This window comes from Metarhizium brunneum, chromosome 6, assembly GCF_013426205.1.
Source record: "Metarhizium brunneum chromosome 6, complete sequence".
Taxonomy (NCBI): domain Eukaryota; kingdom Fungi; phylum Ascomycota; class Sordariomycetes; order Hypocreales; family Clavicipitaceae; genus Metarhizium; species Metarhizium brunneum.
Window position 1 is genome coordinate 3189120 of NC_089427.1, and position 16083 is coordinate 3205202.

The window sequence follows — 16083 nt, forward strand, 5'->3', positions numbered from 1 at the left end:
GCATCGTGCTGCCATTTTTGCCCAAATAAAACCTCATCCCCTCAAGAAATATCCACACCTCACAACAGACCAAAATTTCATAATAGTTATGCCTCTTCATATCAAAGCCATATGTACATATGCATTGCCCCCCTTCCCCAAATTTCATCGGCCAACTTCTCCCAGCACAAATATGAAAAAAAAAAAAAAAAACCAATACGTACAGGCTTTTTAACCCATTTCCATTTTCGCGGCATGCATGGGTGTAGTGCTCCCACCCACATCACGGCGCTTAGACCCCGGCCAATCACAAACCCCGCCACCATCGGGTGGGTGACAGGCACCAGGGCGACAGCCAATCAAAAGACCAGTCCGTCTCTCTCCGGGCGCTTAGATGGTGAGGCCCCACATGCCTCCATGGTGGTCCTTCCTTTTTTTCTTTCTTTGTTTCTGATTCTCCTTCACACACGCGTATTTATTTCTAGCCCAGCGGAAACCACGCTTGGCCTAGCTTTTGAGAAAGTCGCAGGCTCCGACTGGGGGAAACCTGGATCCTCCCCAATCACAGAGACTCCCTCAGCGCCGGCAAAAGACGCCTTCAACTTCCAGTTCCAGTTCCAGGTCGTCCAGGGGGGGGCGTGCTAGCGCTCGACTGCCCAGTCTTCCTTCACCTGGTGACAAGAAGTGCTCGAAAGCTCCAAAAGGCAACTTACGACCGGGAGGGGCAGAAGGCAGAGGAACAAGCGGGGGGGGGTGTGAGTCCGAGAACCGCAGTGGTGTGGGGGCAGTAATGTTGGCGTCATGCCCGCGATAGATACTTGGACTTGCACCTCCTCGACGGGAAGGGGGGGAAAAAAAGAGAACAACTCCCGAGGATGTGAAGCCGCCTGCTTGCCGGAAAGGCAAAACGGGACAAAGGCCAACGGAGGAGAACACACGCGGGGGGGAAAAGTCGCGGGCCATGAGCTTGCCGTCAACGCGCACAGCTAAAAACCCCCCGTGTAATGCAAAGAACAACCGCGGCCTAATGCAGACGCGGCGGCCATCTGATACGCCCGCCGCTGGCTCCGTACAGAAGGTCGAGAAGAAGAACAACTGGCCAGGAAGCCGTACTTGACGTGTTCCATTGTCTTGCGGTCAGCCGGGACGGACTGAACTGCCGCAGGCAGCACGCGTAGCCCATCCTCGCATGGCTGCTGCCGCTGTCCACTATGGCGACCCAATATGCGGCCCTTTGTCGACCCAGTCCTACCGTCGAGACAGACAGAGCAAGACGAGAAGCGCGAATCGCCGGACTGTTCAAAATAGAAACTGGACAATAACAATGACCCGGCAGAGGTCCGTACAGTGAAACCTGCATGGGTATTTTGCAATCTCCTCGGACAGGCCTCGACGTGAATCCCCCTCCCCCGCCCGTAGAGCGGCAAAATACTCTCTTTTATCCCCGGCCGAGATAGGACATCTGGGCAGGATCAGGACCCTCATTTAACTGCAAAGTAGGCTGTACGACTATCGGCGCTGGCAACTAGGTAAGCAATGTCAACCGCCACGTCGTTTCTATTAGTCGTGTCTTGGCCTGTATGTACATCCGGCTCGGCCGTTCACAATGCGGCCTTCCCGCAATGTCCCAGGTTACGCAGACCTGGTTTGGCGGCCCGGTACATACGCAGACTGCGTAAACCTCTGCTCCGTAATAAATAAACAATGTCCATGGCCGGTTCTGATGTTCCCTCGGCTGCACGCCGTGAATGCTGGTTACCGCTATCATCTCCACCCGTGGCTCGACATGCAGGTGACGCCTCGTTATCTTCACTCATCACAGCTGATTTTTTGAGCCTGACTATGCACAATGACTGCGAAGGGACATTACAATCATTTTAGCCGTATATTGCCCTATATCATCTTTGCGCCACTCTATGCGCCTGTCTGCCTTCCCCCCTCCCCATTGCCCTTCGCCTGGCCCACTTCCAACCATCCTTTCCACGCTGTGGTATCGAACGTATTCCGATGTTACCTGTGCAAGGTCATAAAGATCCTAAGCCAAGGCTCAACTCTGTAGAAACGCCACAAACTCCCAATCGAAAGAAAGCCTCCCGCATATGCCAAAATATCCCAGACACATCCTTTATTGGCTCTCCTCCCGTCCAGCGTAAAAAATGCAAAGAGAGAGAGAAAGAGAGAGAGTAGAAATAATAATAATAATAACCGGAATTTGATGAGAGCCCCTTTGTAATTTGAGCCCATGTGCTGCCCATGGGATAGATAAAAATAACCCTTCAGCCATGGATTCAGCTTGTTCAGAGTATTAGTGTCGTACCTACGCGCACAGACGTCCAATATTGTTTTTTCTCTCGCGCGGAAGTGTCAAACAAGACAGCCGTTTCCTTGGCCCATGAAAATAATAATATAGAGGAAATGGCGACTAGAAAAGGGAGTTCACCATGTGTCCCAAGGGGCCGCCAGCGCCCGATTCGATTGCATCGTTATTTGATTCCCGGAGCCATATGCCAGGTTGTTGTCATAGTTGTCGTCGTTAATCGGATTTCCCGTTGTTATCGTAGTAATTGCCTTGGCTATCTGCGGGCTTTCATTCCACCTTCCGTCTCTTGCCTCTAGGGGCAGGATCCATGCGCGGTGTGTAAGTGACAGTTCTAGTAACAACTTCCCGGATATGTCGAACGCTTGTGCGGGAAGAATTTTGCTTCTTCTCCGGACGCCGAGCCTTCAATGCGGCATCCCAGTCGAAGACAGAATGAACAGACCTCGCGCTGAAAGGTGAACGAAGGGTGCTTGCGCTCAATGGTGAGTCGATATTGGAGATGGCAGGGCTTGGTGGCAGTTTCAAACTTGGGAATGAAGCTGGACCAGTTGGCGGAGCAGACATTGGGGCTGAGGTTGGGAATGGACTTGGAGGCACGACGGGTGCTGTTGTAGGAGGAGATGGCTTGCTGCTAACAGTAGAGGTAGGCGAGGATCGTTCGGTTTTCGAAGAACGATTTGCTCTTTCTGTCTCTGGATTGCTCTTGGTAGAATCGGGGCTAGAATCTCCGGGCGTGAGTGACGGTGAGTTCAAAGCCATTGCTTTCGACAAGAAGTCTGTGTAAGCCGATGGTGGACTAATGGGCGTCTTAATAAAATCCGGCTCTGGCTTAGACATAAAGTTCAAAGCCGAAAGAGGAGTAGCCGTGGTTGCAGATGTAATTTCTGAGGGGAATGTCGCCGTTACAGGCGTGGAGAGTTTCTCCAGCTTGGGCTTTGTGGTAGGCATAGCGGAGTAGAATGAGTATACACGTCGTCGAGTAACACCTCCAGACTGAATAGAGCCCCAGGTTTGGTAGGCTTGCCACGAAGGCGACGACGAGGCAAAGAGGCCAACGAGAGCAGCCTAGGAGGCGAAGAGATGTTGATGACCTGGGAGAGTCTTGAGGTGGGCGGTAGTCCTGAGGAGCGTTTGATTATAAGGTGAGAGAACTGTAGACAGCAGCGTGAGGCAGTGAGAGGACGACAAGACTGGGCGCGGGAGGGGTGTGAAATGGATCGGAGCAGGCGTGCGTCTTGGTGTCCGGGCCTGTTGGCGGCAAAGAGAGCGCCGTGTTTTGGATATTATGCGCCGACGGACTGGCTATTGGTGTCAGATGGGCCCTCCTCCTAGCTTGGACGAGGGTCGCGAGAAGACGACAAGGGCGTCGCGGGCAAGGACACAATTTAGGGAGATGCTGTGGGGATCAAACGGGACCAGTAGCGCAAGCGTCCTTGTTGACCAAGCGCCGTGTTGCAGCTCTGTTTTCCGGGGCTTGGAACTGAGGTGATGAGTGATGAGTGCACCGAGGGCGAGAGTACTGGGGGGCAGCGCACAACGTACACTTTCGACGGTCGACAGGGGTGGGGAGGGTGTGCACCGTGACGGGAAGGGGTGGAGATGGAAGGGGTGGTGGGATCTGCCAGACGTATCCTTGTATGGGCCTCTGTAAGCTTCAGACACCGCTTGCTCGGGTGCTTGAGCGGGTGATGGGAGATGCAAGTCTTTGCTTCTCTTCGTCACGCTGATCTGACAGGCGCAAGGACCACTGAGGCCTCGTGGTACCGGGGCGGTTTTGCGTGTAGCTGGTCGCTGGCCACTGGAACTGTGCTGCTGCCGAGAGATCTACTGCGTAGCGCTCTTCCGGCCCCTTGAGTCGCACGCGACAAGTTGATTCGGCGAGGAGGCGTGATGGTTGTGAAGGTCCTTAACCCTGACCTCGACGTCTGATTGGATGTCGATACTTGGACTAGCACAAGATTCTTCACGAGCTAGGAAGTCGGCAAGGAAGGGTTGATGGTATTTGCCGACGACGATGCTCACAGCAAACAAGCGAGGCCCCAAACTCTGGTTGGCTGGACCAGTTTTCTAATAGGTTGAGACGGACGGCTTTATTCGCTGGGTATTTTTGCTTTCTCGTGAACCATTCGTAAGCCACTGGCGGATGGGATACGATGAGTCGAGAGCCGATTGGATTGTGCCCAGGAGTATGGATGGTCTGATGGAGATGGAGAAGATGGAAAGTCTCCGATGTGACTCTGATAGAGAAACCTTGGCGAGATATCGCGCTGGAAGTTTATTAAAGAGATCTTGTTAACCGGTCAAAAAACAGAGGTGGAGAGGATGCTGTTGATGGTTTCCAGAGTACGTATAGAAGAGAAGTTGATGGAGCGATGCAGGCGAGGGGGACAGTATTCTGGTGATAGAAGCTCGAGTGCTGAAGAGAAGACCTTTATTCACTCGAAGTGGCGTAGGTTTGGTGTTTGATAGTTGCTTGATTGGGAAAAAGAAACAGAGTAATGCCGGACGAGGCCTTATGATAAGTTCTTTGTCATACAGCAGGAACTTGGACGACAGCAGAGTTGTTGATGCGGGAGCTGTTGGCTTTTTTATCCTTTTCAATCTTGCGTGTCGGCGCTTGGAGTACCCCGTGGCCGACGTGCCTCTTTCCCTTTCTAAAAGTCAAGTCGTCAAGAACAACCGTGGCACCTTCCAAGGTAACAATAGCCAGCCAGACGTTGCCGCTCGTCTTGCACCAGTTGACGCCTATCGTGTCTCCCGTCGTTCGCCTGCAGCCAGTCGATACAGATGCACCTTGGCATTTTTAGACTTGGAATTCAACCTCTGCTCTCCGCCAAACATGTGCAATCAGCCATGCGGTTCTCATGGACGGTGCCGCTGGCCTTTCTGATGGCCGCATCCACTACGGTAAGCCTTCGAAATAATGACCGTCGTTTTTGTTTTCGTATGCTTTGCATCTCGCATGCGGGCGTGGCTGACCGGACCCTAGGTCTCAATGCATCCGTTCGTTGACATTGGCCAATCTTCAAGGCGGTTAAGGCCGGTCCGCATGGCCATTGCTGTGGCTCACGATTACCCACGATCTGACCAAAGCCCAATTCAGCGAGCCCGCCACCATCATCGAGCGGTTCGTGAAGCGTCGCCTTGGCTTAAGTTACCCCAAGTTCTCGGATTCTCAACCCAAGGACTGGATGTCATACTCCTAGCTAACGAGCGCGCGGTATTGTGAGACCATTGGTTTGGCCCAACCATGGCCTCTTTTCGTTTAGAATTCAGCGGTCCCGTTTCACACCTCTCACGGGATATTTCTAATGCATCTTCTCTGTATCCCATACGAAGCGCATTGCAAAAACGCAGTACATGAAAATGGTGTCCGTTCTGGTCCTCTTGGTGGAAGGTGCGTTTGCATGACAAATGGCCTCGACCCGACCTTCCAGATCCCTCTCTAGGCGCCGCATACATACTACTGATTGAACCCTTCGAATTTGTAAACCGACAAGTGATTGAGGGTCATCCGCACCTCTGAAACTGAGAATATCATTACCACAGGATCGTGGCCGAACTTCCGAATACAAACTCATATCACACCCATGAAAGGGGCTAGCAGAGCAGCAGCGGGCAACCGACGGCTACTTTGCCCATGTTGGGGGTGAGTGTCCCATTAGATGGTTGTTTGTTGTTGGCTTGGGCGTCTGAAAGCCATCGGGGGAGCTCGCGACTAGACAGACAAGTCATGGGCAGTCGCGGATGCAAACCAAGCCGAGAGACCAACCAAGGCCGAGCAAAGAAAAACTTGTGCCATGGTGGTAGCCATCGTTTGCTACTGTACGTGTTGTAAGGGATAAAGAAGCAAGAAATTGAGCCGAATATCGAACGTTAAACTTGCGTTCCAATCTCGGAGCGGATAGTGATGGATAATACTGAGGCTCTTGGAAATCATCTTGTTGTATCCATGTGGACGGGCTTGGGTTATCCATCTGCATCGAAGAACTTACAAACAAGTATTGCGAAGCGGCTTCACGCCCATTTGTACTCGAATGATGCCCGAGACACCACCATCCAGTCCCCGTATCTTTAGACCCTCCCCTCCTCATTGCTGTCTTCCTGTCATGACAAGCCACGATTCCCGAGGTATCCTCATTGCGGTAGGTTTCCCACATCTATTCGTTCGTGGGATTGCGTGGTGCATTGACATCGCTCTCTATGGATCAAACGTCGCGCATCAATGACAGGTCAGATCTATTTTCCATCATCGTGCTCTACTAGCATACCATCAACCCGACTACGTCTTATGCTGGTGACTGCAGTCAGATCGACTGGGCTCCCTTCACGAAACCCACAACAAGTCAGATAGTTCGATATCAGGCAGGGTAGGACAGAAATGAGACAACAGGTAGCAGCAGAAGCAAAGCAGCGTCCGACAAAGTTTGTGTTTTTTATGTGGTGGTGGTGGTAGCGGCGGCGTCGGCGAATGCTTCTTGGAGAGTTGCGATTCGACCGACAGGGCTGACCTATTATCATCTATCTGGGAGGAGCTAATCACATGTTAGTTGCTTATGCTTACTTTGGTCCATAACTTTCTGTCGAAGGAGTGAGGTACACTCCAACACGCCAGACAGACGAGAGGCCAACGGCTGGATGTGTTGCGCATGTGCGATATATATTCCATGACAAACTCAGCATTATCAACTTTATCAGTAACTGAAGTAGTCTGGAAGACCTACCTAAACGAGAGAAAATTTCGTTCCGATAAGAGGGAGCTCGATCCGCAAACGATTTGAATGTTGATATTGAGGAGGACTGTTGATGTTTTGCACAGGTAGGAGTCTAAGATATATCTCAAGATAACTTATGCAACCTAGGCGAAGGTCTTGATTGGCAGGATTCGGAGTTTTCGCGTACTTGACGTTACAAGACTTTTGGACGAGAAACATCGACCGTGAACAACAGTCCACGGTTTTGCATAACCTGCACCAGAGTTTTGGACTCAAGTTTCCACTTGTGTTAGCGTTGGCTGCTTTGGCCTAGTGGAACTCAGTAAGCGATAAAATATCGGATGATCACACTCACTTATAGGCACAAAGCCTTTTCGTGCCTTGCATGTAAGTGCTCACTTTTGATTGGCAATATTGCCACTCGGCAGCGTTCCTTCGAAAACGGATGGATTCACGGCGACATTATGCTGCGAGTCTCGGCCAAACCCAGAAGGTGTTTGTGTTTAGTTGAAACACCAACACAAAACTCATTAACAAAGACTTATTAGCAGCATGGGAACGTACAAGAATCCTGATGATCAAAATCGTGGTCGCATCGAGAAGATTGCTGGCTTTGAGTTGGCGACACCCTTGGCGCATTTCTTCGAGAACCGATTTCATGTTCGATATACACCAAGTTTAATAAACAATAAAGCCATGCCCAAACGCACCGAAAAAAGGGGCATACAAATCTGAAGACAAGCAATTTCATAATTTGATTTTGAAATAAGTCTCATGAGAGGAGTACCTTCCTTGGCCTGCGTTAACAGATATGATGTCAAAGCGGGCCATTCTCACCATACAACTATCAAGTCAATAATAATGAGGCACTCCAGACAGCTCTGAGGTATGTTTTAAGAAATCTGGGCTAATTATGCTTAAACAAACATCAAACAGACCATTGCCTGTATTGAATCAAGACGGCCTGGTAAAGAGCCTCGATATCTAGCTCTTTTTAGCAGCGAATCAGACGACACAAACTACCGCCCATGTCAAACGGCCCGTGGCGGCAACACCCGTCATTGAGCGTCAAATGAGAAGCCATAAATCGATGCGTCGCGCGCCAACCTGCTCGCTCAAACAAGTTTGGCTAGAGGCTGTGTGTGATTCAGATGCATACTCGCCGAGAGCAATCAGGGGGATGTACCATTGAGAATAAGCCAACAAACAACAGGTAAGTGCCCAGAAACTCGCACACAGCGAGCGATGTATTCTCCTAATACGGACGCGCGGGGCTGAAGAACAGAACATTCAAGTCGATGGGCATGCAATAATTTCGCACAGAATGCATGTTATACGTCATGCCAACGATAATTTTGCAGTCGGAGCCTGCACAAGTCAGCCAGTCATCAACAGGCAAGCCGCTGGACGTCGCAGAAGATGCTCCTTTATCATGAGTCTGATATAGTCAAAGACGACACTATTATTACTTGCGGCCGGACAGACGCAGTTAATCTTGATATGGCAACGAGATTCTGTGGTACTTGCATAGCCAGTCTCAGTCAGTGCAAAGAGCTGGATGCAAGGCGCTGAGTTTTGCCGTGTCAACTCACAGTTGTCTACGGAGCAACACTACGAATTTATTGCAACGAGACAATACGGAGTACTCCGTACACAGCCGGCAATTGATTGACACTTTGCAGCTGCGCAAAAGCAATTCTTGGCAATACAGAGTACGTACCTGAAATACCGTTCTTGCGCTATTAACACATCCTGAATGTGCGCCTCTCAGGCGCCTGGCAGCTGGTGAGAACACGAGAAATCCCATTCCCGGGCCTAGCCACTAAGAGTGACCAGAATCCTAGAGATTTTCTGGCCAGTCATGTCGACAAAATGACCGTCTAAGTGGCGGGATTTGCGGTTGATGCCTTGGAACTTGGCCCATAAGCCAAGGATGGTCAGTAGTAAGCGGCGACCATGCAACGCAGCTGCCCGACGGCGCACTCCAAAAGTGGTGGCAATCATGTCCCATGAGAAGGCATGCGTTAGCACGGGACGAGAGAAACCGCATCCTGGCCGCTTTGCATGGTGCTGTTGCGCTCGGTTCTGTCGTGGACGTATCGAGGAGACCGACCGAAACATGTTGGAAAGACACGAGGCTGGTCCATCATGCCCCCGCTTGTCGAAACCATGAAGATATTCTGTCAACGGCGAGGCATACCGAGTACTAAGGCGGCTTCTCCAGCTCACCGACTTTTTGTGGCATCCTTAGCTCTCATGGAAAAGAAACATGGCGTTTCTCGGGTACCGGGTTCTTACCACGACCTTTAGACGATAAACGTGACTCGCAAACAAACAGATGGAAACACACTCTGAACACTCACACTTCTGTTGTTTTCGCACGCTGCTGAGATATTGTAGCGCGGCTACAGGTGGCCAAGTTCCGTGCATGATTCCATCACCAGGACCAGGTATCATGTCGCCCATCACATTGCAGTAAGGGTTTGACCCAAAACGATGGCACTGTGATAGCAGTTTCTCTTTTCCGTGTCTATACAGTGCCTAAATTACAATCATGCACTCAACTTGCCAACACACGCAGGCGAAACGGGAAAGCTCTCGGACTAATTTTAGCCTAGAAATTTTGGCAGGGGTAGAGCTGGTCAGCATCAGAGGACAAAGTTCTCCGTGCGGAGTGGTCAGTAGACCAAAACTTCAGTGGTGACAGTCTTGTGAATTCCCTGACCAACGGACGAAACTCAGCCTGTGTGTGCCTGTCTTGGTCCAATGTCGTATTATCCTGATGCCAGCTCAGCGACACATGAAGGGCCAGCCACAATAGAAACAAACTGTTGATTGTTCTTTCAAGGAGACTGTGGAGAATGGTGAATTTTGCGAATGAGAATAAATTTCTGACTTTTTGGGTAACCTTGCACGCATGCACATACTTGGGGAGCTGTCTCGTTTCCATGATCCTCTTTGCAAGCCAAAGAAGTGGGGGTGCAAATCACTGAAGCATACCGAGTGCTCCGACGAACGGAGTAGTACAAGACCTCAGTGTGTCCAAAAGTTGGGGGCTGGATCAAAGGATCATGATGAGGAGGTGGGTGGAGGACGGACAAAAGCTTTGCGACTCTTGCGTACTCGGCACAGTGCTGCATCCCTCTCTATCCTCAGACTGCCCAGGTTCCTACCAGGGCACCTACCTACCTAAGTAGGTAGGTCTGGCAAACATCACGAATACAACGTTTCAAACTACGCCGCATAATCAATTAAAAGTCGCTCATACAGCCGGAGAGCCAACAGAAGAGGTGTACTTTTGTCACGGGCGGCGAAGTGCGGGATGCGAACGAAGAGCGTGCGGCTGTGGGAGACAAATGTTTTGAGTCAGAGGGGCCTTGTGTGTGGTGGCTAGAGAAGGGACGAGGACAGAAAAAGACAGCATTAAGAGGTATGGGGGGCCAGTGAGCTGCCCGACAGCGCAATGCCTTCGGAGTTCTGAAGCCATCAATTCCCTCTGACAATTAAGGACCCTGTCGAGTAACCACGGCGCTCAGGACGGACGGGGTAGTACTACTACTACTTGGGGCCGACGCCGGATTCGTTGAGGATTGGGGGATGGCCCCGTGGCTGTGGTGGTTGATGAGTCACGATTGCTGGCTCAAAGTACTACTACTGACTGGATGATGATGGCTCCTGGGACGGCTAACTCGGACGATGCAGAGCAGAGCGGAGCAGATTAAGACACGACTGATCATCCCTGTCGATCGAAGAAAAAAAAACACTAAAAAACCAGGACCAAAAAAAAGAAGACAGAGTGCAAGCAATTGCGCTGGAAAGTGCCCTCTGCGTCCTCTTGCCTCCTTCCCTACTATGCACATACCTAAGGGTACTCCATACTCCGAAGGAAGGTACGCAAAGCACGGTGAGCAGGGGGTGACCCATCTCATACCTCAGTTCTCATGTTCTCGTACCACCTATCCTCGTGGAGCGGGTCCATATTGTGCAAAGAGCGGAGCATGGCGAGAACATGGTACGCATGGGAGCTACGGAGCAGTGCTACAGTGCTGTGTTTGAGCAACCTTGTCACCTCGTTGCTTGTCGTGTCTTGCTCGTTCATAGTGCGGGAGTGGGAGCCGAGGAGCGTGGGTGGGAAGCTCAGCCCATCAAAGTATCTTAGCCACCGCTCGTAGACATGTGGAGCAGCTCGTCGTTCCTCGAACTTGGATGGCTATGGCAGCTGTGACATGGGAGTCTTCAGCACAGTCTGGACCAATGGACCAATGCGCCAGGGTGGCCCGGCACACGCAACACTATTCTTGTACGTGAGGAGGGATGAAGGGTGATGGACTATCAAACAGCTTTTCTCATGCTTTAAGCCGAGCAGTGAGTGACAAAGAAAGAAAGAGAAAAAAAGACGAGCAGCAAGCTGGCCATGTCCCGCAGTGGGAACCGTGACTACGGAGTAGACTGAGACCCAAAACCTTACGCTCCTCGTACGGAGTACATACTAATATGTACATGCCAAAAAGCTCTCGGCCATGTTCACGAGAGAAACTGGTCCGTGCATCATGTCATCTCCTAGCAAATCAACAGCAAAGTCGCGCAGCCAGCTAGTGGCCAAGTGGGTCTTGTGTCTAGGACCCACCGACACGCTGAATCAGCCAGTAACAAGTGTTAAAAGAGGCCAGGGCCCCCGCCCCAGCAATCAAATCAAATCACATCCTCGCATTTTCCTGCATGTACGGAGTACCGTCGTCTCTTTGACAGCCAGCCATTCAATTCCCTCTCACACAACAGCCAATCAATCCCACCCAACGGCTCTTTCATCGTCCACTCAACGGCCACCGCTGTTGAGGTCGCACCAAAGGACAAAAGACCAGTTGACACACCAGACCTTGACATCCATCCATCCTAACGCGTCTGGTGTGCCCCCCCCTTCTCTGTGGAACAACCAGACTCACCATTCGCCGACCAGGCTGCCCCAGCCATTCACAGCAACTCGACTATCTGTCGAGGTGTTCGGTACCCCGTACTACTTGTGCCTTGCGCGCGCCCCAACGTCCAGTCAGAGCGAGCCTGAGCGAGACAAAAGGGAAATAGAGAGCAAAGCTCGAGCCAGTCTGCGCCAACTAACCCGTTCGTCGGCGGCCAGCTGGCCTGTCATTGCAACCAGCTCAGACCAACCCGGCGCCTGTGTGAGAGCCATCGACGACTAACCGCCTCGCGCCTCTCTTCATCGCTAGTGCCGTGCTGGGAATAAGCGGTAGAGCCGCTGGTTTTGGACATCTGGAGGTGCAGCTACGGCACCAGGTCCGGGTTCTGAGCCTCAACAGGCGACTCAAGTGCTTCCCAGGTACTGCGTACCTGCCCAGACAGGTGAGAAGTGGCTTACTGGCACAAGCAGACACCGGCTTTGACGTACAGAGCACTTGGGCGCTGGCTACACGCACTACGCACTCGTGCATTGCGCTGAGCGCCAGCCCTGCGCGCTGACTCTGCAAGTCCATTTTTCAACATTGAAATTTCCTCATCCCAGAACTGCGCCGCGCCGCGTCGCTGCCCGCCCCATTTCCATCCCGCCCCGGCTGGGCACCTCGACCTTGTGCTTTTACCTTTACTATACTTGAATTTATTTTATTTTATTTTATTATAATTTTATTTTCATCCTATTCTCGACTTGTTGGACCCCCGCCACCGGGCTGGTTGTCTGCATCGGGCCATCTCCACCAGGGCGGCGTGGTGTGTACTCATGTACTACTACTACTACGGAGTACTAGTACCAGTGTTGCTCCCCGCCTTGTCGGACATCGGCAGCCTTGTTACCGGAAACCGGGCGGCACCTCTCCAATAGACTCTGGAACTAAGAACTGGGAACGTTGGGACCTGGGAAATTGGGAACCCGGCTCCTCTTCTTCCAGCTCTCCACCACTCGACGTCGTCGAGCTCTGTCCCAAAAACCGCCCACTCCCTTCTCCTCAGCAAATCAGCTCCCGATTTTTGCGCGTCGCCCATTCGACCTCATCGCAGCTTCGTGATCGCAAAAGGCCTATCATCGTCGCCATCATCCTTTTCGCCCTCTTCATTGGCCGCTTTTGCCATCAGGTGACTGCGCATCGCTGCGCGTTTTGACTGTCTTCATTTGAGTCGCTATCAATCAGGGCGCAAAGAGCTTCGTCGCGTCTCAACGAGCTCCGTCATTGAGCTCCGTCGCGCCATTGCAATAGGACACGGCTTGTGTCACACGGGAAACAAGGTATGCGCAGTTGCGAAGCTTCCTTATTATCATTTCAATAGAACCACGCATCAACCGTTGGCGCCATTCTATTAGCGTCCATCCTGGCGTTGTTCTTGGTCTTGATATTCTGCCCGTCGCCGTATACCTCCCTGACTGCGCGCTTCTTTGCCACTGTGCTTGTTCCTTCCCTTTTTCTTGTCTTTCTTTTCTTTTCTTTTGCCTCTTCTCTTGTGCTTGATTTCTGTCTACACATGCTTCGCCCCTCACTCGCACAATGCCTCGCCATTTGCGCGCTCGCACATCATATTGCCGTCTTTGAATCCGAGGCTGCGAGAGTCTTGTCGACTGGTTCACTCGCCATGCGCCTGCACCATCATCGCCGCTTGTTGTCCGCGTTGTTACGGACGCGTCCAGCCTCGCTAGCATTCGCCGTCGTAGCGATTGCATCCCACGGGCAGTAGAGTCGAGACGAGCAAGCGCTCTTCCATCTCCAGCTTGTGCAATCTGCGGCGTGCGCTCAACTCACATATCATCTTGGGTCTTGTTCCTGCCATGCTACCTTGGAGGCAGCTCTTGTGCAAGGTACCTACCGGTCTTTACATGCTAAAACAAGCATTGCCTGCGTTCACACCACCACCCCGAAAGAAACCCCCTCCCGAATACCGTCAGGATGGGATGAGCTACAGCTCGGCCACCAGCCTGCTGGTTTTTGCGCCGAGAGCATCTATCTCGACGGCCACTGATTGTGAGCTGTTTGTCCATCTGCCGCGGCACTGAAGGCAGGCAGTCGTGCTGCTCGTGCCATGCCCAGCTATGCGACCACGACCCTCGGCTTTCGCCACGGCTTCTGATCCTTTGTGGCCACCGGAGCTGCTGCCATGACCGCTATGACTGCATTGCAGTCTGGCTGTTGGCGCAGTTGGGCTCGGTGGACCTGGGTAGTGCAGTCGGTCCCTGGCCTGCATGAGCATGAGTATTGAGGGGGCTGCCAACGCATCACAAGTGTGGCCACCCAAGCTTGGCTAACAACCCTCTGTCTGCCTTCCCCCAGCTCTTGTTGAGACGGAGAATCCACTGACAACATTGTTGAATCTGCTCTTCCCTTTGCCTGTGTGCAGCGTAGCTAACCGCCGTGGTTGGACAGGTTGTCGTCGTCTTCTCGGCTGCTGCGGCTCATCGTCAAGCAGACGGCCTTGCTCATCTTTCTTGCAGCAGCCCGCGCCTCTCCCGCCTTTGAGGGCAACAATTTTAAAAGTCGAGCTGTGGCGGTATTTCAGGCCGCTTTCCCTCGACTACGACGTCAATCTGCAGGCGCCTCTGGCCGACCCTTGGAGGCCACCATCGCCCTGAATTTAATTTTTGTTTTGGCACTACGTCGTCGTGCCAGCTCACACACCCTCTACCGGAGCCTTGGGTGCCTATCAGCCAGCGGCTTTGCGACTGACGGCCTGCCTTAGCCAAGTGACCAAGGGCCCTGCCGGGAGTAACCGTGCCCAACTCGAACCCAAGCAAGGCTGTGCATTTTAAGCAGCTATACTCGCCACAGCGTTGACCCGTCGCGACTATTCGTTATCTGCCGTCGAAACCTCTTTGCTTGGCTGCCGTGTCCTTAAGTGCTGCTTGAGGGCCCTCCTTTTCTCATTCGTTCCCCCACACACACGCTCGCGTCATTCTCGCCAAACGTCCTCTGGCGGGCTCCGTTACCCAGTTGGCGCTTGTTCAACCGTCGAGCACGCAAAACACCAAACATGTATCAACCACAATACGGCGTGCCGCAGCAAGGCATGCAACAAGTTCCGTATGGCATGCCCGGTATTCAGGCCGCCGCAATGGCTGCCACGGCCGCTGCCTCCGGCTCAAATTACCCCTACATGCACTCGGATCCCAGCATGCCTCAAACCTCACCAAGAATGGCCGACGGCTCCAAGAAGGACAGCCGGCAATCGCCGAGAATGAACAACATGTCGCAAATGCCCCGAAGGATGAGCCAAGTTACAAGTCCAGGTATGCCCAATGCCCAGGGCATGATGAGCCACGCCGCAGGAAGGCCAGTTGCGCCGCCCCAAATACCACCCGGCCAAGCGATGCCACACCCTCAATCGCCTGAAATGCCTGCTGGCGGTGCTGAAGAGTCTCCTCTCTACGTCAACGCGAAACAGTTTCACCGTATTCTGAAGCGCAGAGTTGCCCGCCAGCGACTAGAGGAGCAACTGCGACTCACATCCAAGGGCCGCAAGCCGTACCTTCATGAATCACGCCACAACCATGCTATGCGACGGCCTCGTGGCCCCGGCGGCCGCTTCTTGACGGCTGAAGAGGTTGCCGCCATGGAGAGAGAGGCGAAAGGAGAAGACGGAGCCAAGGTTGAAGGTGGCGACAATACCAGCGACAAGCCGACAGAATCTGTGGGAAGCAAGCGCAAGTCTGAAGCCGAGGCCCGGTCGCCCAACAAGAAATCCAAGACAGACGCACAAAATTCAGAAGAAGACGCAGCAGAGGATGATAGCTGAGATGCCGGATGGGTTTTGGCAGCGCGGGAGGAGGACCAGCAATTGTTCAGCAGCCTGTATATTTCACGATGTCATGATGGCAGAAGTATCTGTTGCACCGTCCTCATTTTATTTGACTATAATTTCCGGGTATTTCGAGCAACTCTTTATTTTCTTAGTTTGCTTGACCCCCCCTTTTTTGCGTGGGAACTGGGTGTTTGGCAGGGCCGCAGAAAGCAATGCCCGTGGAAAGGATCTCTGATTTGGGATATCCTGTTTGTGACCTCTGTGTAACTTAAGAGTTGGCGGGACACCAAGACTAGGAACAACTTGTGGCGAAAGGCTGGATTTGCTTTAATTACA

The 16083-nt window shown here is 52.4% G+C and overlaps 2 protein-coding genes across 2 annotated transcripts; one reads left to right on the top strand and one right to left on the bottom strand.

The window, feature by feature from the left end:
• Positions 1 to 2566: 2566 nt before the first annotated feature.
• G6M90_00g103090 (uncharacterized protein) lies at positions 2567 to 3247 on the bottom strand (the record flags this gene model as incomplete). Its single annotated transcript, XM_014690553.1, has 1 exon — positions 2567 to 3247. The coding sequence occupies one exon, from the start codon at positions 3245 to 3247 to the stop codon at positions 2567 to 2569; it is 681 nt and encodes a 226-aa protein (XP_014546039.1).
• An 11732-nt stretch (positions 3248 to 14979) lies between these two features.
• Positions 14980 to 15741, top strand: HAP2 (Transcriptional activator HAP2; the record flags this gene model as incomplete). The annotated part of the gene is made up of 1 exon (XM_014690552.1): positions 14980 to 15741. The coding sequence occupies one exon, from the start codon at positions 14980 to 14982 to the stop codon at positions 15739 to 15741; it is 762 nt and encodes a 253-aa protein (XP_014546038.1).
• Positions 15742 to 16083: the final 342 nt, after the last annotated feature.